The 22463-nt window shown below is 38.5% G+C and overlaps 1 protein-coding gene across 1 annotated transcript in view; it reads right to left on the bottom strand.

The window, feature by feature from the left end:
- Positions 1 to 2605: 2605 nt before the first annotated feature.
- Positions 2606 to 22463, bottom strand: part of LOC128737051 (RING finger protein nhl-1) — a 42429-nt gene continuing 22571 nt past the window's right edge. The window contains exon 11 of the mRNA XM_053831598.1: positions 2606 to 2819. Within this exon, the coding sequence (XP_053687573.1) occupies positions 2606 to 2819 (214 nt within the window). The remainder of the gene's footprint in view (positions 2820 to 22463) is intronic.

The raw sequence follows: 22463 nt of genomic DNA, 5'->3' as shown, positions 1-22463 counted from the left end.
GGTATAACAAGCCCCTTATTGTGAGAGAAATCTTTGGGTGATTAATTCCCTTAAAAGTGATCTACGAAATTTATTTTCTCGTATATTCGAGATACAGGTCTGATACTTTCGACAAAGTTGTAGTAATTATTAATACAAACAACTTTGTGAAAGACACTATGCATGTATCTTTTCATGGAAATTATCTATGAAGCGTTATTCGTAGACAAACCCTTCAAAACAGTTTTTAAACCCTAACTTATTCTGGTCAATTTTTACGTGTTCATAGTGTTCTAGAAAGTTGTTTATCTTGCTAAAATCAACGTTTCTGTAGAACATTATTATATGTTATTTTCTAAAGTTTCGGAGATTTTGAGCTTTTTTGGTGAAAAATAGTACTTTTTAGAGCTTAAATATTTCCCAAGGTGACAAATGGTGGCAGATCAAACAACTCCTACTTAAAAGTATAATAAAAAACCTGTAAAAGCAAGTGTTAATTGACTGTATTTGTTTGTATCCTCAAACATTATAGTTGTTTTAAAAATCCATCTCAGTCATGTTTACCGAACAATTAAACTGTACTTCGGATGCAATAAACGCCATTTTGTTTACATTGTAGCAGTCAGGACTTTTTGTTTAAAATTCACACCCTTGACGTATAAAATGAATATCAATGGTCTTGAGTGGCTGCCTAGGGGGATATTAGATGGAGCAGAAAATTTATCAGAAAATCAAGTAACAACTTTCACTGCCAGCCGATTACCAGCGAGATACGAACATAACCAAATGATAACCCTGCTACTGAATCCTAGCTTTGATAATTTAGATATGGCTATTACGGGTTGCTGTTAAGTCGAATTCGCATTCGAATTGCATCAGTTATTTAGAGTGATTAGAGTGACCCTGATAATAGTTTGATTACCTCATTAACATGTATATAGTAAATGAGTTTCATAAACTGATTAAAATATTTAATGTTTTCAATCCTAATCTTAAGTTTTAGATATTTGAAAATCCCATTAAACCTATTTCATAGCTGTAAATAAAATGAGTGGTATGATGAACTTTTGAATATTATTCAATTCATTCATAAATTTTTCTCTTTCTGAGAATTGAACGGCATTTTTGTGAAATATTAACATATCTGGCAGACTAATTCTTGTGAAACATATTTCAAGTAAGCTCTCAACCAGGGGCAAGGAGGTTTGGTGTTCAAAATGAAAAATATCTACATCTTTTCTATTAACGGTGTTATAATGCAAGTTCATTTGAATTTCCTCTTCTGTTGGAGTGTTCTGTAAAGAAATTTTTCTTGTTATTTATCTGGATTAACGTCAAACTATTCTCCAAACCACATCAATTTAATTATACTTTATTGTTCAGGCCATCCGTAGAACATGATTTTCTGATAATGCCTTTTTTAATTAAAATATAGATTATTTTAGTCGAAATAATACCAGTATAGGCGTCCTACGTGTGCCTACGATAAATAGAAATTTCAAGAATCCTTCTGTTGTTTCTAATGTTATATGTACCAGGTAGAGAAACTGAGCAAATTTTCGGGCGCTTCCGGCAAAGGCGGCGGTTGCTTTTAGCTTGTTCTAGTGCATCAAGCACGTGAAAGTATGCATCTGAACCTGGCCAAAATTCCGCTTTATGTTCTATGCATATAGGAAGAAATTATTCCCTTACCTTGTTTGGTATTTGTTTTCTCTTCGAAACTGAAATTGAGAAGGGTGGTTATATTACTGAGCAAAGTTTCTGCAAAATTTCAAGGATGCGCATTTGTGGTTTAAGAAATACCCTAAGCACTTGAGATCGTTGTGAAAACTGTCATAATTTGTATTAATTGTTCAGGTGAACTTGAAGTTTTGGTGCTAATTTAAAGGGCTGCAGGAGATAAGCTAGTCTTTGGTGAAATTGTTGTGGTCACGAAACACTGATTTCTAAGTTTTGAATAAATTCAAACCATGCGTATATTTCCGAAGCTGGCATCCCAGGAATGTGATATTGTTCAGAAAATAGGCAAATTTTTAGCTGTTCAAACATTAATAAACTCAAAAATCTTCATTTTATGCTACTTTTCTACAGATTTAGGTAAATTCTTCAATATAACAATGATTTAAATTATTAAATTAACTTCTCACTTGGTGCTCACTGATTTTAGTAGTACTCCCAATTATGTAATTTTGTTCAAACTATTCAAACATTAATCGAGTAAAAGTATATGATTAAGAAACACAACAGTAGATTGGCATATGCTGCAATTGACTAAGAAAAGTTTTTTTAAATTTCCGGGTTTTTTTCTGTAGCTCAGAAAAATCGACCTTCCTACCCTTTTCGTAAAATTAGCACAAGAAAAGATAACAGGTCCTGAGAACAATTTATCTAATCTTCTAAAGCAACACTCTAATTTTCGGTAACGGATGTTGACATTTGCTTTTTTTTGCTCTTCTCACAATGCTTTTTGTCAAGCCATTCACCTAATCCGGCAGCAGCAGCAGCAGCAGCTCGGTGTATTTCCGGAACGTGCCTATTTGATCTGAAATTAACACAACTGTTGGTTATATCATCGGGTGATGAGATTCGAAACCCCGACTCAGAGCCGTACCTTTTTCAGCCCAGCCTAGAACACCTGCACCCGATGATTTTCCCGGTCGCACACCAGAATGTTGCCGTTCGACATGATGGCCACTCCTTCCAAGCCCTTGAACTCGGCATCGCCGGAACCCCAGGAACCGAAGGCGCGCAGGAAGCTGCCGTCCGGATGGAAAATTTGAATCCGGTTATTGCCCGAATCGGCGACGCAGATGTAGCCCTGATCGTCGACGGCGACGCCTCTGCAATGGAATGATAACAAGTAGGTAAGCGCGGGAAAGCAAAAAAAAAAGTTCATTCGGAAAATTCAGAAACATAACCAAACAGAACAATCGGAGGGGGACTCATCGTTGTTTCAATTTGGTGAGCAAACTGCAAAGAGCCGAATTACAGTGAGCTAATAAATTTTGTTGAACTTCAGCAATGCTGAACGGCCGCCAAGCTGAGTCGGGCCAATCCAAACAGGAAAGTGCAATTCAAATTTTTGATGGGCGGATGTTATGTAACGTTTAATTCGTTGGAATTTATGCTTGCCTTGCCGGCAGATATTATTGGACCGAAGAGTTCGATGGAATGTGTAATGTAATCTCTTCAAGAGGATTTTTTGACCTAACAAACATGTTTTATGTGTGAGATGGTTCGATGGTTGGAATCTCTTTTTTAATGAAAAAAAATCGAATATTTAAGTTGTTGATTAAATATCTGTTCGGTCATGGCCCGAGGAACGAACTGAAATGAAGCTTCTGTTGTGTTTTCTCGTACGGCTGTGGTGTTGGTTGTACGTCAAAATGGGTGCCCTTTATTGGAAAAATATAATATCGATGGAATGTTTGTCACAATAAACCCGGATCCATTCGTGGAAATTAGCATTCTTTTCCATCTTTTCCAGATTTTTGATCGAAACGGATGATTCGGGATATTGATGCATAATTTTAAGCATTTTTTAAACAAAACATACAATGAAATACAAAGTTTTTTTTAGTGAAGAGAAATTTGTGCTGCTTTTAAGTGAAGTTACCGCGAAAGTAGGGAGAAACAATTATTTAGCATCGCAAGAATGATCAGTGGCGTGCCCAGAAATAGAAGGTGGGAGCTATCGAAACCATATTTTGGCCTAGACAAATAAGGTACATCATCGTCAAAAGGGGGATCTATTGCACCATAAGGCTTTTTGCATTCAATTATATAGAGCAGGTGGGACATATGATCCAGTTCGGGCCTTAGAATTGAATTTGAGAATAGATTTCAATATTTGCGATCCACAAGGCATGGGGGAAATGTTGGGTTATAATTGGCTGTTATTAGGGTAACTTATTTTGGACCCCATGAGCAGCTGTACATAATTTGAACACTTCCATTTGATTTTGTAACTGTCCAAATTATGTGCAGCTGTTGATGCGATCTGAAATACGTTGGTTACCCTATAGCTTGGTTTGATCCTTGGATCCCCCAGCTTTGGTAACTTAATAATAACTTAATAAGATGTGAAATTGAATACGAAATTGGACATGAATTTGGTTATTAGACTTGATAATTGGAAACTGCGCACGAAATTTAGTTCGAACTCAACGAGAAATTGGACTAACATTCGACGTCAAATTAAAATAAAACTTTTATTGGACTTAAACTTGAATTTGAAGGCGATCTTGAAATTGAACCTGCTAATTTCATAAAACCGCTAATAAAACTATGAGCTCCACCAGAACTTTTTGATGATCGCTATAAAACAGCTTTCCGACCAAGTGGCCCACTCCTCAGAATGTTTTCACAACCGCTATAAGAATCAGGTTATAAGCTCAAGTAGTCGTATCACGCTCTGCTGAAAGCAGCAATCAATCCGGTTAAGCTTTCGCTGCTTGATAGCCATCGTCATAATTTAAAAAAGCTTTTCGCTTTTCTGGCAAAAGCTACATAAGTTCGCTAAGCTTGTCAACTTGAAAATATATCCGTGAGCAGAAAGGTTTAAATTTTACTGACAGATCGTTCTGAACGATTTAGTTTATAGCGATCGGAATAAAATATCCCGTAGAATATTTATTAAATTTTAAGCGATTTTGTTGGTTTGCAGCATGTGCGCATCTAATTTTATCGTGAATTCATCGTGACGCCACTGAGATTTTGCAATTTTTGAAAACTGGTTGATTTAACAAATTGAACATATTCAGTTAGTCAATCTCTATTTCTAGCAAAATCATTTTAGTTGCTTCCTCTGACAGGAAAACCGATTAATAATAACTTTCTTTGTGAAAAACACATTGCTTCGATGAATTTTTGTTTGCGAGCTAAACAGAATACTAGAATATGATTTTGCTTTTGAATTTTAGTATTCTCCATAATAGCAGCAAAAAAACTGTTTGATCAGGGTGCTAGCATTTTAATAGCTCTATAAAACTAACAGATTTATTGCGGTTTGACAAGTAACCGCGATAAGATCAATTTTGATTGGTGCGCGATTGTGTATTGCTACGCCACATTTATGGTAAGTTTATAAAAGATGTGGTGCAACCAACAGGTTTTAAGGTGGTAATATAAGCAACCACAATAAATTTGCTTTATTAACAGTTTTATTATGGTTTACCAGCTAGCTAGAAGTGTGTTTGGACTCGTATCCTCTTGGTATTGCGCAATACCACAAAAAAACCCAGAGGTAATGATTAATACCGCAATAAAACTTTTATAAAATTCAAGTAAAACCAAGTGGCTTTAGAATTGTTACTTCGCATATAACTGAACTAGAAATTTTATTTTAGGCTTGACTATAAATTCTTCTTAAAATTGGATTTCTGTTTTATATAAACTTGGATTTGAAATCGGAGTTTAAAATGGGCTTGAAAGTTTACAAGAAAATGGGATTGAATTAGACTTAAATTGGATACGAAATTGGACGTGAAACTGGACATAAAATTTAAATGAAACTGAACTTCAAATTAAACTTTAAATTAGAGTTGAAATCAGACTTGAAAGTATATTGAAATTAGACATACAATTGGACATGAAATTGAACTTTAAGCTGGACTCGAAATTTCATTTGAAGCTGCATTTGAAATTGGATTTGAAATTGGTCTTGAAGGATTACAAAAAACTAGAAATAAATTAGAAGTGAAATAGAACAACAAATTGGTCATCAATTTAGACTTGAAATTGAATTTTATAGTGAAATTCAAGCTTTGAAGACTAGCAGGATTTAAATGGACTTAAAATTGGACATGAAATTAGACTTAAAACTGGACCTGAAACTTTATTTGACTTTTGTTAGCTGTAAAATCAGGTTTGAAATTGGATTAAAATTGGACATCAAATTGAAATTGGAATTTTATTGGACGTAAAACGGCACTTGGAGTCGAATTTAATTTGGATTTGAAAGTTTACATGTTGAAATCGAACATGGAATTAGAATTGAAATTGAACTTTAATTTAGAATATGTAGGTAATATTGAAAGCATTCTTGAATTTGTACATGAAATCGGACATCAAATTCGACTTGTAATTAAACAAGAAATTAGGCCAGAAATTGGACTTCGTTTAATCGTTTAAAATTGTTCCTCTGTAGGACTTTAAATCGGGGTTGAAATTGAACTCGGAAGTTTATAGAAAATTGGAATTGAATTAGACTTGAAAGGAGATTTGAAACCGGACTTGAAATTGGACTAATTTTGGACGTGAAGCCGGCCATAAAAATAATTCAATTTCCAATTGCAAATTTGATTTCCAATGGAATTAGAAATAAATTAAGCTAGAAATTGGACATCATATTATCCATGAGATTGGGCAAGAATTTGGACTTGAAATTGAATTTGATATTGGAATTAAAATTAGACTTGGAAGTATACTTGAAATTGGACATCAAACTGAACATCAAATTGGACATAAAATTGGACACGACATTAAACTTGAAACTGGACTTTAAAATTTAAATTAAGAAATTCGAATTCGAAATTTGGACTTCAATCGGGCTTGAAACTCGGCTTGAAATTTTACATGAAATTGGAATTAAATTAGACTTGGAATTGAATACAAAATTGGACAGTAAATTAGACACGATAGTAGATTTAAATCTGGACTTGTAACTTTATCAAAAACTGTAATTAAAATTGGACTTCTGTCGGACGTGAAATTGATACTGAAATTGAACCAAAATTGGGATTCCGTAAATTGTGGACTTGAAAACGGAGTTGAAATTGAACTTCAAATTGCAACTGAAGTTAAACCTGAAAGCATTCTTGAAATTATACATAAAAATGGACATCAAATTGGACACAAAATCTATATATATATATAAAAGTGAGCGTGAGTATGTTTGTATGTTCCTCCATAATGCCTCCAGAACGCCTTGACCGATCTCTACCAAACTTGGCACTCATCCCAAGTAGAACACTACAGGTTTATTTAGTTGAAGCAACCGAATTACGACTGAAATTAGTCATATTTCGGTTACCACTACAAAGCAACAACCGTGCTAGTAGGAATATTCCTTGATATAATGGAATCAGCACTAAGAGGAAGGGCCTTAACTCCGAAATACTTGGACGCTTCTTCACCAAACTAGTCATACATGCTCCTTGACATAAGGGAATCAGCACTGAAGGGTTGACAAGAAGAGGAGGGGAGAGGGTGGGGGTTCATAATAGGGAGTGCATAACTGCGAAACATCTGGACGATTCTTCATTAAATTTGGCTCACATGTTCCTTGGAATAAGCGAATCACAACTCAGGGAGTTGACAAAAGATGGGGGGGGGTCGTAACAAGGAACAGGGGGGGTCATAGCAGGGGGGAGGCCATAACTCCGAAATGCCTGGACAATTCTTCATCAAACGCACAAATGTTCCTTGACATTAGGGAATCAGTACTGGGATATTGACAAAATGGGGGAATCCCTAACAAAGGCGGGAAGGGATCTAAGTAAGTAAAACGAGTTGCGCTTCTCTTGGATTTAAACCGATTGCAGTTGTGCAACTGACTTTGCGAAAAGAGGGGGGTTCTACCGAGGAGGAAGATGTGGTAAATAAACCTTTGTTTCGTTTCTATTATAGTGATTTTTATTGAGCAAACCGATGCATAATTAGCTATAAGACAGAAGGGGGAGCTGACTGGGAAGGAACTGGCATGTAGGGAGACGAGGAACGTGAGTATGAATGTATGTTCCACCATAGCTCCGGAACTTCTGGACTGCTCTTCATCAAGCGTCGTTTGTCAAACACCGGGGAGTTAACAAAAGAGGGAGACGGTCTCTTACCAGGAGAAAGAAAGGTTCAAATGGGTAAAGGGGTGCGTTTCTCTTGTATTTGGAACGATAGCAGTTATACAAGTTGTTTTATTTCTGAAAGGGGGAATAGAGTGGCCATTAAAAAGGGGGAGGTTCCAAAACGTAAAAAAGGCTTTGTATCGTTTTATAGGGATTACCGAGAAGAAGACCGATTTACAAGTGGTTGTGGGACAACGTGAGAGGAACTGACAAAGGGAGTAGACATATTCAAATAAAAAAAAAGAGTTTTGTTTCTTGCATTATGAGAGTTTTCGTTACTAAAACAGATGTACAAGTAACTGAGTGACAAAGAGGCCCCGAGTGAGATCGAGCAATCAGCTAATTGAACTATAAATTGGAGCCCAAATTTCATTTAACTTTGGACTTGAAATATGACATTAAATTGGACCTCTGTTGGTCGAAAAATGGAACTTGAAAACATAGCTGAAATTGCACTAGCAAGTTTACAGTGTGAATTACATTAGATTTGAAAGGGGATTTGAAATTTGTCATGAAATTGAACATCAAATTGGATATGAAAATGGATATGATATTGGACTTGAAACTAAATTTAAAATTGGACATCACATTGGGCATGAAATTGAACTTGTAGTTTTTTGAAATTGGAATTCAATATTTCAGGAAATTGATTTCGGAATTGGAAACCAAATTAACCATGTACCAAAGCAAAGCCTAGGGCTTAAACATCTTTCTAAGACTTGACCCTTCTTTATCGACAGACTTTTTAACCAGCTGTTAGAGTACAGGAAAATTACGGGCCTAGTGTAACGATCCTACTGACTCTATCTAGTAGCACCGCCTAGTTGAGTTTCGAACATACGCCGACTGGCTTGCTAGACTCCCAAGTAACAATTTGGGTTTTATTACACTCTTATGATGGCATCTAAGACCAACCATAAGACCACTGAAGACCACCATAAGAGTACAATAAAACTTACATTGCTGCCGGGGCTAGCACCTTATCTCGAAGCTAACTGGACTTAAAACTCCATTTCAAATTTTGCTTGAAATATCGCTTGAAAATGGACTTCTATTGGACGTAAAATCGGAAGTGAAATTGAAATTTAATTAGACTTCAAAGTGGACATCAAATTGGGCACTAAATTGAACTTATAACGGGTTTAAAAATGAATTTCAAGTTGAACTGGAAAGTTTACATGATGTGAGAATTAAATTTGATTTGGAATTAAACGCATAACTGGCCATCAAATTGGACATGAAATTAGACTTGAAACTGGACGGAAAATTGGACTTCAAATCGAAGTTTAAATTAGACTTGAAACTAGAAATAAATTAGACTTGAAAATAGACTTGAAATTAGGCATTACATTGGGAATGAAATTAGGCTTAAAATTGAATTTTAAATTGGAATTGAAATTCGAAGTGTACTTGAAATTGGACAAAAATCTGAACATCAAATTGGACACGAAACTGGACATGAAACTGTACTTTAATTTTCATTTGTAGCAGAACTTGAAAATTTAACTTTTGCTGGCCGAGAACTTGGACTTGAAATTGAATTTCAAAATTGACACGAAAATGGAATTAAATACGACAAGGAATTAAACACGAATTTGAAACCAAATTGGGACAAAATGTTGAACTTTAAATTGGACTAATTTTATTTTAATTTTAAACTAGACGTGAAATTAGACTTCTGTTAGACCTGAAATCGGAGCAGAAATTCAACTTGAAATTGGACTTGAAAGTTTACATGAAATTCTAATTAGATTGGACCTGAAATTGGACATGGAGTTTCACTTTAAAATTAACCTAAAGATAGGCTCGAAAGCATTCTTGAAATTGTACATGAAATTGGCCACTGAGCTGGACCTAAAATATCATTTGACTTTGGACTTTAAATATGACATAATTTACAAAAAATGGAATCAAACTATACTTAAAAGGGAACTTAAAATTAGACTTCTGTTTGACATGAAATTGGAGTTGAAATAGGACTTGAATTTGGACGTAAATTGGATACTGATGTTGAAATTACACTTCTAACTTCTATTCGATGTGAAATTGAAACCGAAGCTAAACATACGACTTTAATTGGAATTAAAATAGACTTGAAATCACACATGAAATTCGACACAACATTGGGTATTAAACTGGACTTGAATTTGAATTTTAAATTGGAATTACGGTTAGACTTGAAAGTATACTTGAAATTGGACGTAAAACTGAATATCAAATTGGACACGAAACTGAATGCGAAATTGGACTTCAAACTCAACTCGGAATTTCGCTCGAAGCTAGGCTTAAAATTAGACATAAAATTGAATTTGAAATCTGAGGTGAAATTGGACATGGAAGTTTACTAAAAATTGGAATTCAATTAGACTTCCAATTGAACATAAAATTTTACATCAAATAGAACATAAAACTGGACTTGAAATTAAGATCAAAACAAGACTTAAAATTGAACTTAAAATTGGAATTGAAGTTAATCTTCAAAGTAGAATAGAAATTTTTCTATATTAGACTTGAAATTTGAGATTTGTAGGACGTAAAATCGAACTTGACATTGGACTTAAAATTGTACATGAAATTTGACGTGAAGTTTTACTTGAAATTGAACTGAAAGACTTAAAGAGACGAAATTAGCGATTAAATTTCAATTGAGGTTAAAGAGACTTGAAATTGGATTCCAAATTGGACTTTAAACAGTACTAGCTATTACATTTGAAACTGGACTTGAAAATGGACACGTAGTTGAACTTCCACCGGACGTAAAATTGGACTTAAAATCAGGACAACAAATTATGTATGAAATTGGTCACCAAATCGAACTTGAAACTGGATTTGAAATTTAAGTTGTACTTGAAAGAGGAGTTGGAAATTGACATAACTTGAATTTCAAGCTGAAGCTTTATTTGAATTTTATTTGAAGCTGGACTTAAGATTCGATTTAAAACTGGGATTGGGATTGCTAGGCGCTAAATTGGTTTTGAAATTTGAGTTGAATTTTGAATTGGTAGTGAAATGGAATTCAATTAGATTTGCAATTGAGCATGAGATTGGACATGAAATGGGAATAGAAACTGGACCTAAAATTGAACTTCAAATTGAAACTGAAGAGTAACTTGCAAATGGCGTTTTAATTTTACTTTATGTTGGGCTCGAAATTGGACGTTTATTGTACCTAAAATCTGAATTGAACCTAAAGTTGACATTGGGCTTGAAATTTGACTAAAAACTAAACTTGAAATCTAACCTGGTTTTAGACTTGGAGACACGATATTAGACTTAAAATTTCACTTAAATTTGGATTCAAAGGGACTTGGAATTGGATATCCAATTGTACAAGATAACAGGTCCGATACTGTATTTGGAACAGGGCTAGAAATTTAGTTTGAAGATGGACTTGAAATTAAATATGAAATTGGACTTCTAATGGACTTGAAATTTGAGTTGTATTTGGACATAAAACCTGAAATTGGACACATTATTGGACTTGAAATTGAAATTTGAAATTGAAGTTATACAGCACTCGTTCGCTAATTGCACGAATGAGGCGATGCGATTAGCGAATTTCGTTTTTTGATTGCACGATAGTTGCCAATATTTATTGTAAAACGTGATGCGTTATCACTGTAAAGAACTCTTCACATGCATTCACACGTACGCTAAATTTTGGGAAGAACATCTAAATTTTTACAAACGAACTAAAAGCCTAATGAATATGTGTTCAATTAGTCAAAGTTTAGCCAAATTTGCATGAATTTGTTTGTAATATATCTACACAATGCAGAGATAGAGAGTTTGCATTCGGCAACGCTGCATTTTTGTTTATAGCAACCACCTGGAAAACAACGTGTAGTTTGACAGATAACTGTTTTTTAGTTGCACGATCGTGCAACTAGCGAACGTGCAATTAAAAGACGGTGCAGTTAGAGGACGTGCAATTAGCGCACGAGTGCTGTACTTGAAATTGGACTTGAAAATAGACATAAAATTGGACGTAAAATTGGGCATTAAATTGGACGTGAAAATGGACATGAAATTGGACACGAAATTGGACTTGAAACCACACCTGAAATTTCATTCGAAGCTGGACGTGAAATTGGACATGAAATTGGATTTTAATTTCAAATCTTGAAATCTGAGTTGAAATTGGGCTTTGAAGTTTATATGAAATTGGAATTTATTTACACTTGGCAGTTGTCCATCAAATTGGACTTGTAGCTGGACCTAAAATTGAAACCGGATTTGAAATTGAACTTAAAATTAGATTTGTAATTAACCTTCAAAGTGGATTTGGAATTTTGCTATATTGGACATGAATTTGAACCTTCGTTGGACGTAAGGTCGTTCTTGAAATCGGAATTGCAATTAATGTTGAATTGTGACTTGAAATAGTACTTAAATCTGAAATTTCGAAATTTCGTTTGACTTGAAAATGGACATAAAAATTAAAAATGTGCTTGAAATTGGACATGGAATTGGACACCAAATTGGACTTGAAACTCGATTTCGGATTTTGCATGGAATGAAATTAGATTTCAAATTGAACATGAAAATGGATAGCAAATTAGACACGGGATTGGACATTTTATGGGACATAAAACCTGATTTTTAATTGTACTTGGAATTACAAATTATAATGGACACGGAATTGGATTTGGAAATTGTACTTCAAATTGAAATTAAAGTTGAAAGTCGGTTTGAAATTGGACAGCAAATTGGACTTGAAGTGTGATATGGAACAGGATTTGCAACTGGACTTGAATTTTGACTGTAAATTGGACTTCTATTGGTGTAAAACTTGACTTGAAACTGGACTTGGAAGAATTAAATTAAACTTGAAATTGAACATGAAAACGGACATCACTTTGGACATTAAATTGGATCTTAAACAGGACATATCTACACTATAAATAAGAGGCTTATGCCTGTACCGAAAACCAGGTCTCCGACAGGACATCATAAGAGGCTTATCGGTAACTAAAAACAGGTTCCTGACAGGACGTCATGCTTTTTGATTCGGCTGCTCGACTCAACTGCTTGATTGGACAGATCGACTTGACTGCTTGACTGAACAGCTTTAACAGATTTAACTGCTCGAGTGGACTACTCGACTTAACTACTCAATTCAACGGCTTGACACATTTGCTTGACTTACTACTCGACCTGACTGCTCGACTTAACTGCACGATTGAACTACTCGACTAGACTACTCGATTCAACTGCGCGACAAGACTACTCGATTCAACTGCTCGACTGGACTACTCGGCTTGACTGCTCGATTAAACTGCTCGACTGGACTGCTTGATTAAACTGCTCGGTTCAACTGCCCAACTCGACTGCTCGACTGAACTGCTCGACTGAACTGCTCGACTGGACTACTTGACTCAACTGCTCGACTGGACTACTCGACTCGACTACTCGACTCAGCCGGACTACTCGGCTCAACTGCTCGAATAAACCGTTCGACTGGACTACTCAACTCAACTGCTCGAATGAACTGCTCGACTCAACTGTATAACTTAACCGCTTGACCCGACTGCTTCACTAAACCATCCGATTGGACTGCTCGACTAGACTACTCGATTCAACTGCTTGACTTGACTGCTCGACTCGACCACTCGATTCAACTGCTCGACTCGACTGCTCGACTCAACTGCTCGACCCAACTGCTTGACTCGATTGCTTAATTCGACCGCTCGACTCGCCTGCTCAACTCGATTGCTTGTCGCGATATCATGTAGTCGGTGTTAGATCAGACTGGACCAAGTCGCAAAAATTTAAAAAAATGAGTTAATGATAGCAAACGATCAAGAATTTTCTAAGCTACATTTTACTCTAATCAAACTACATAAATGTTGCAAACAGCCAGAAGTTTTTATTCAGTTAACAAAAATTCAATCCGACCATAAAAACTATTTGTTACAGTTTCCGGCTATGTACAACAATTGTCACAGGAATGCTGGACAATTAAACAATAAACTCTAGACTTCCGGCTTATATGTTAAGGTTTAATTTGGTTATAAATAAAATTTTATAGATGAGGTGGGCACGTGCTCCCGCAGTGGTCCCCAAACCTGGGCACGCTGCTGACGCACAGGATTTAATTTTCGCAGCTTCCAGTACAAAATGTAAAAAGTATTTCGAAATTTCGAGCATCATCTGTTCTTTCGTTATGGTATAACACACATAGTTACTGAAAAATAAAAAAACTTTTTCATTTTGTGATTTCAACCGAGCAGGAATCCAATGCCGAACGATTTGTAAACTTCGCTTCTTGTAAAAACAAGAAAAAACGAAGCTGCATAAAAAAAAGAAACGATTGCCAAGCGTGGTCTCATGTTGGAAACGAAAAAGTTTTTTTTTCTGTTGATATAAGTTGGTTGCTGCTGCAGTTGTAGTAGTGGAGTGAATGAGAGCGGAAAATGACTTTTCCTCGCCGCAACCGCAATAACAATTGACAATCACATCGCTTCGCTTCGCTTTCCGCAACTCGCGTTGCAATTGTCGTCAATGCGGTAAAATTGTGAGTCCTGCTGGGTTCCGTGCAACGTTGATTGATTCGGTGAAATATTTTTCAATCACTGTTTTTAAATTAAGAGAGTTTACAAAATTTTACTAAAACTTTTACCTTTTGTTTTGTTTTTGAAATAAATTATAAAGGTAAACGATTTTTTTCTATGATTTGCCGCTTTTCGTAAATCAGTAAACCGAAACATTTTCATTTCGAATTACCGCCCACTCGTTCCTCGGCAAGCCATCCGGTATCAAAAATGCATGACCATCATGATTAAAGTAATGTATCGATGTAAGCTATCGAAGCATTTGATCCTGCTCGTTGTTGGTGGCACGTTTGCTATCTAACGAATGTTGGAACGCTTAAAACTGATGGAAGCAATATTGTTTTTCGCTTTCTTTGCTTGATTCTAAGAAAGTTCCTTTTCAACACTTTGCACAGCTGCACAGTCGAATGGTTTGTATACATAATATATAGACATATACTTTCAATGATCAGGAAGTAAGCAGTCTCTCGTTGGAATGATGAAATACTTCCAGCGTCTTCTGCAGAGTTTAAAAAGAAAGAATCGGCAATGATCCTAAGATCACAACAGACATCGGGTGTCCGGTTGGCAGCAGATGCTCTAGAGAGGGTTTTAGTCGAGCCATTCTATGTATAGTCTACACTATTGCCAGCTCTCCATTCGATGGACGCTCATTCGGTGAAACCTAGTCGAGGATGACATCAGGTCGGGGAGAGATAAACAATATCCTTCGAAAATCATCCGGCGGATTATGTCGGCTATGACGATGATGCTGACGACGACGACGACGACGAGAGGAGGATAAACACGACCAGCAAACTAGCGACTAGCGCCAGCGCCAGCCATCGTGTTTGGATCGTTAGGATCCAAAATCAGAGGCCAGACGGCAAATAATGCCATTCTGAAGCACAATCAACGACCGACCGACCGACCGGGGGCACATTTGCTACACCGAGTGATCCGGTACGTGTTAGCAAAAGCGTTTGCTTTTCACGGCTTTCGAGCAGACAGTTCGATATGGAAACCCATGGCATTGATTGATTGATTGATGATACCTAAAATACTCGGATTATACAAGTGGGTCGAAATTTTGACAATTTACTATCCAACTATTTCAGCACAGAGAATCAAATCCTTCTCGGCAACTACCGGAATTGTAAAGCTTCAAAAACGCTACTAAAATCGGTGGATCAACATTTGTTAACCAATATTCTATCCAACCAAATCGATACATTTGCATCTGGTAAAGTAAATGCCAATTTTGCCATCGCTTTATGTCATGAGTAGGTATAAACTAGATGGAAAATGTTTTACTAGGATAAACAGCGCCATAAAACGGTATTAAAATTAGCAATTTAACGATGCATGGAAACAGAAGCTGTAAGCGGGGCTCAGCAAGTTGCAATCTTACAAAGTATCGTTGGTTTGCGTAGAGTTAGTGAAACTAAATAATAATCAATGAGTATTCCTTAGTGCAAAATTTTCATTTTGCAAAAATTTGTAAATCAATCCTGAACGATGACATTCCCCAATTCAGCTGAAATTTGTTTCACTCTAGCTCTGTATGACCAAATACGTATTTCAGTGCCATTGATGCGGGATCAATAGTTATCGACAAGTAGCTGGCACCTCTAGCTCCATTTTCGTTCCATAGATTTTGCTCTGCTTTGCAAATCAGATCAAAATGACCTTCCTAAAAAATACTCAGAATAGTCAGGTTCCACGAGTCAAGTTCTACATGGACGGACGACTCATAACTTTGGGTCTACTGGTGAAACATCCTTTTCTTAACCTAGAGTAAGTGTCTGAATTCCGTGATAAGAGCGGCTCACAGCAAGGTCTGACTCGGGACGGAAACGCTGAAGGCAAGACGGCATCACGGCTCATTGCGGAAGTGTGGCATTACGATAATAAATAGGCCATAATGCCAACGATCAACCAAGAGAATTAATCTCGGAACATTCAACATGGATCCAGATGACGGAATAAGGAACTGAAACGGATCAGTAGAACGCTGAATTTCTCCTGCGAGGACAAGGTTCTACTCAAAAGTCGTGCCACTGTAAATGATCTGTCACGAAGGCGAGGACGTGTGGAAGATCTGTGGCGATAAGACAAAATTTTACCAAAGCAGTGGAGCCCCCAATAAGCAGCGATCGGGATTTGAAATATTGGCAAGAATGCAGGATCGCATCATGGATCAATAGAGGATGTATCTGTTGAGGATAGAATTTTGTTTTTTAATTACAGTTTTGTCAACGTGCACTGCTCGTATTAAGCTAGGCCTAATAAGGAGAAGAATGCGTTCTACGCGCAGTTGGGGGTAACGTACAACAGCCAGTGTTGCAAAACGTCATTACAACCCGAGCAGTTGAAACTGTTCGCTCGCGAAGGCACAAGGCGCAGAAGAGGCTAAATAAAATCCGTCTCTATGGAATCTAATGCACGCGCTCGCGAGCTATTGGGAGCTCACGAGCTATTAGCTTCGTGAGAGGGCTGTGCAGAAAGATGCTAAGAGGCTGTGTGTTCACATGTGTACATGAAGCAGAACGTATGCCCATAACACCAGTGGTTGTTTGTCGTACGCTTGCGTAAGAGTGAGCATCGTTTGTTTCTCGTTCGATTGACAACATTTTCGACAGCTGTAGCCCACGCGACATTAATATCGTCTACGGTAGTATAAGTATGTGTATCAGCTCTGCAGTTTTGTTAGGCCTGGTGATCACAAGCGCTTTCTTTTCCCGCAAAGATATTTACAAAGTGCCCTGGAGTCCAAATAACCAATGAATAACGAACCAAATCGACCACAACATACAACGACCACAACAACATACATTCCCTTCGGACTACAGACATTGACTGGGACTAGTAGCAAAGTAATAGACATGTTACTCAAAATCATCAATAGAATATCACTCGTGACAAAGCCATTCTTCTCGACTAAACATTTGGCAATAATACAACTTACAAGCTGCCGAGAACTACTGGAGGAAATTTCCTCTGTGGATAGTAGGATACGCTCGGATATAACGAAGGCCGCATTTGCGGGGCTAGGTGAAGAAATTACAGGTAGATTTACTGCATGGCCGTAACATGATATTGAGGCGTATTTGGCGAAGACCCGGTTTAGCGTTAATTCCGTATTCTTTCCAAATCGATCGTTATTTAGAGCAATACAACCATGCATGATTCATATAGTACCCCTAATCCAGTATTTCACTACACTAATATGGCGCTGAGCATATGGAGTTAAAAAGGAAGGAGAGGTTGGAAAAACTGTTCAAGCATTGCCGCGACGAGCAGTTCGGTCGAGTAGCAACGAGTGCGATACCAGTTGACCATGATCCTGGGCAAAAAATAGCCCCTGAAGGAGGACAGAGACCGTGACGAATTAGAACTACTATTTTGGGCTAATGCACGCATGCTCTATGGCAGTATAATGGAAGAAGAAGAACTTCCGTTGATCTGAGAGTGCTACAAACGACAGTAGCTCTGGATCTTGATGAGATCCGATAAAAAATTTGACAGCTGAAGACTAGTAGTATCATCGGAAAGGAGCAACTCTCGATCAAACAAATATGGCAAGGAACTATTAGCAACGGCACTGCATTGGATGGTTTTCAGGGCTGCAGGGAGATGAAAAGCTGTCGAAGAAATACGTGTAAGAAGCGGTATGTCTTATCTACAAAAAGGGTAATTGGTAATTAATCGGTAACTTTCGGTAGTGGAGACCCCTAATTCCAGCGTTATTTGCGCGGTTGGAGGCAACATACGACATCTATTCGCCATGGGGCATCAAGATATGACAAAGCCGTCCTTCTCGGCTGAACATTAGAGAGCTAGTTTACCGTTAATCTTAATCGTTAACCGAGAAACATGCGCGAATACTGGATGAGGTACTGATTTCTTCCGAGGAGTTAAGTGCTTCAATCCTCGAAGACAGTTGGGGCAGAATATGCACAGCCATCGGAGAGACTAGGAGGCACTAAGTGAAGGATCCCGGAACATACTAAGGCTTGTTCGCGACAAAATCTGGACACCTCAATTTCGCAATGAAACAAATTTACTAGAAGTTTAATCCATGAAACAATTTTATATCACTTATGTGTGTATCGTTAATAATTATCAAACAAATTAACATTACTTATTTGGTCTGCATGAACAATTGGCGCACTTTGGAGTTTACCCTTCCATAAGGGTCAGTGCAGACTTGTTGGCAATCAATTTAGCTGCGTTTGTCCAGGATTTTCGAAATTTATCTATAGTTGTTTGTGCTGGGACAGCTCTCTCTTCACCAAAGCCCAATATCGCTCGATGGGGCGTGACTCTGGACAGTTAGGTGGATTCGCCTCTTTCGGTACAATTCGAATCCATTAGCATCATACCATTCCAAAACATCTTTAGCGTAGTGACAGGATGCCAAATCAGGCAAAATCTGCGAAGGTACATCACGGCTGTGTAGGAACGGTAACAATCGTTTCTGCAAGCCTTCTACTATAAACTAGTGTTATATTTTCAGAAAGAACAGACATATGTCTACCACTTAGCAAAATATTTCACATGTTAATGTATATCCGAAGCTGTGTGTGTTTAGGGTTGTCCAAATTTTGTCGCGAACAAGCCTTAAATCGTTGGTTTGGTGGGGAATGCCAATGAGCGGTGGAGAGGAAAAAACGGTTTTTGACACAGTTATCTAGCATTGTCTCTAGTGATAACTTGACTAAATAGCAGTTCACCTCAATGGTGAATTTGCAGAAGACGGTGGAACGGAAATTATCCTAGGAGTGCCCAGAGAAGATAGTAATGTCCCAGCACCTGATCTCCACGAAGTCAAATGAGAAATCGGGCTACTGAAGACCAACGAAGCTGTTAGTAAAGATCGCTTACAAGGAGAGCTTTATAAACTTGACCGAGGAACACTAGCAAAAGCTCTACACTGGATTATTGCCAAGATTTGGGAGGAAGAGAAGCTGCCGGAACCACGAATGTAAGAAGTGATGCTGCAACTATTGCGTCATAACGTGAGTAAAAGCCCCCAACGAGGTACTCTCCTAGATCCTATTAGGTCGGTTATCACCTATATTTTCCTAGGGAGATATCAGGCAGGCTTTATGGGGTCTCCCGCCACTATCAACCAAATATTTACCACCCGACAGATATTGCAGAAATGTTCACGCATTACTTTTTTATTGACTTCAAAGCAGCATACGATACAGTCGACCTACGCTACGTCAAATTACGCTCGAACATGGTTATTCGGAAAAACTAACGCGATTGATAGAGCTATACTGGATCGAGTGATGTAATATGTGCGCATCTCAAGGACACTCTCCAGTGCCTTCGAGATGTGGCGAGGCTTGAGACAAGATGACGGTTTATCCTGCATGCTGTGCAACATCGCTCTTGAGGGAGTGATCCAGCGGGCATCGAAACAAGAGGTTCGATTTTCACCAGCCATCTCCTAGGTTTCGCAGACGACTTTGATACAATAGCTAGGAACTTTACGACGGCGGCGGCAACCTACGTCAGACTGAAAGCGGAAACTAGTAGTGTTGGGCTAAAACTAAATGCGTCGAAGACCAAACACGGAAGAAAGAAGCTCAAAGAAGACACCCTACAAGCACAGTTGTTACAAACTAGGTGTGATAACCGATTAATAATTAATTTCAGTCATAAATGGGTTGCAGCAACCAGAAACGATAAAAGTGTGCTACTTGGGCAAATGCACACCTTCCACGGACGGTAGCCGTTGACGGCGATAAACTAGAAGTGGTAAATGAGTTCGTGTGTTTGGGATTGCTGGTGACCCCGGACAACAACACTAGTAAGGAGAGTCCAGCAGTAGTCCAGCGGGAAATCGGGCCCATTTTGTCCTTTGCAAAACGATGATCAAGAATCGCCACCCTACGAAAGTGATTATGTGCAAAACCCTTATTAGGCCGGTAGTTTTTATGGACTTGAAAACGTTACGCTGCTCCTGGAGGACATACGTGCCCTTGCCGTGTTCGAGTGGAAGGTGCTGTGGACGATATTTGGCGGAGTACAAACTGAAAGCGGAAAGTTCCGGAGGCATTTGAGCCACAGGCACTACTTGGAGAGATTTCCATCGTACACTTGGCGAAAGTTGGGAGACTATGGCGGGCCGGCCACGTTGTAAGGATGCTAGACTGTAGACTGTGCAGTGAAATCCGTTCTCTTTAAGAACCCAACCGGCACCAGGATTAGAGGGGCCCAACGTGCTAGATGGCTCGACCAGGTTGAAGCCGACTAGCGAGTGTCGAGACGCGCAACGAATTGGCGACGAGTAGCCCAGGACCGAGTACAATGGAGAGGGATTCTTGATACGGCAAGAGCCACCCCGGCTCTCGGCTGCTAAAGTAAGTAAGTAGTACATCTGACCAAAGTCGGTAATATACGGAGGGCCTGACATATCCTAAGGATGCTGGAGGGCAGTACGAAGAAAATGGTTATTTTCAACAACCGCACTGGCATCAGGAACAGAGGGGTTCAATGTGCACGATGGCTTGACCAGCTGAAAGTGATTTGTAACTTCTGAGAAACCTAGGAAATTGGCGACGAGTGTCCCAAGATCGAGTTGAATGGCGAAGATTCCTTGAAAAAGCACGAGCCACGCTGTATATTTGGCAAGAGTCGGTAGGTTTCTTTTTGTATGCCAGAGGGGCCACTGCGGCAGTCTTAATGATCGTTTTTTGTGGCAGGAGTCGAAAGGTTACGCTGGGTCGACCACGTTGCAAGAATGCCGGACAACTGTGCAGTGGAATCTGATTCTTTCAAGAACCCAACGGAACTTCAAGAACCCAACAGAGAATAGAGGAGTCAAACGTGCTAGATAGCACGACCAGGTTGGAGCTAATCTAGGTTGAAGCAAAAACTACGGGTCTTCGTAAGCCGTTACGTGTGATATGCGATATTTGGGCTTGGTGGTCTCACACTAGGGTCGCCAATTCAGAACTCCATCGTCGATGTCAGTACTGCCCAGTTAGCTTCGAGGTTCGATGGTGGTCTTACAAACCAGTCGTCGTATGGTCGAATCTCGGTTGGGTAGTGCTGCTAGAGTCAGTAGAATCGTTACACTAGCCTCGTAATTGTCCTGTACTCCGATAACCGAAGTCTGTCGATAAAGAAGGGTCTAGAGACTTTATGGTGCTTTTCGTCGATTTCATCAGCGCACAATAAAAATGGAGATTTGGGAGCGTAATTGGAGATGGATCGGCCATAAAAAATATGCAGGAAGGCACCGTAAAAATAATGCAGAAGAGGCAGACACAGAGGCTCGTAGTGCTGTAGCCCAGTCAATGATGATTACAATTGTTGATTTGAGCTAATCTTTCGGATTACCACGAAAAACTAGTAACTTTCCTGCAAACTGTTTAAATTATACCAGTGTTACAATTTGCACAACCATTTTTACTGCAATAATCAGTTCCTCAAGCGTTCTTGCACAGCGGAACGTGACCTTCTTGACACACTATTTGGGTAGTTGCCGGGTGCGTGTAACTGGCACAGAGAGAAAGTGTCGGAGTCGGTTGACAGCTTCCCGCGTAAATGGGATGAACAGCGAGTTTGTGTCAGATGGTGAACCGCAGGACAATACATTGGCGATCTTTTAACCAAATTGAACCTTTCGTGTGATTTTAGAGATAAAATATGAGATAAGAAAAATGGAATATATTCTGTTACGCAATATTCGGGGGGAACTCCGAATGTAATTGGTGATTTGCTTCGGCTGCCGTTTGTGTTAGGAAGCTGTTCGTACTATGAGTTGTTTTAGGCGGGGTTGGTTTGGGCACTCATTGGTGGCATTTGTAGCTGAGCAAGATGAGAACATCGAGCTTCCAACGTTTTGCATGAAAAGGGACGGATGGTTACAGTTGCAATAGCAAACGAAACTGGTCGGACCCCATTTGTGTTTAAAGTTTTACATGCCCAATAAAAATCCCACTATTTAGTAGGTTCACGTAGGCTAAATCGCCCACGTATTGCAATAACTCTTATGGGGTATCTGCTGAGTGCGGATTGATCGGTATGTTCAAACGATAGACTAGAGATGGTTATGCTAACGATTGAGTAGGGTGGCGAGAGGACCATG

Source organism: Sabethes cyaneus, chromosome 2, assembly GCF_943734655.1.
Source record: "Sabethes cyaneus chromosome 2, idSabCyanKW18_F2, whole genome shotgun sequence".
Taxonomy (NCBI): domain Eukaryota; kingdom Metazoa; phylum Arthropoda; class Insecta; order Diptera; family Culicidae; genus Sabethes; species Sabethes cyaneus.
The sequence above is the reverse complement of the archived record's forward strand: the minus strand, read 5'-3'. Positions and strand labels throughout refer to the sequence as shown.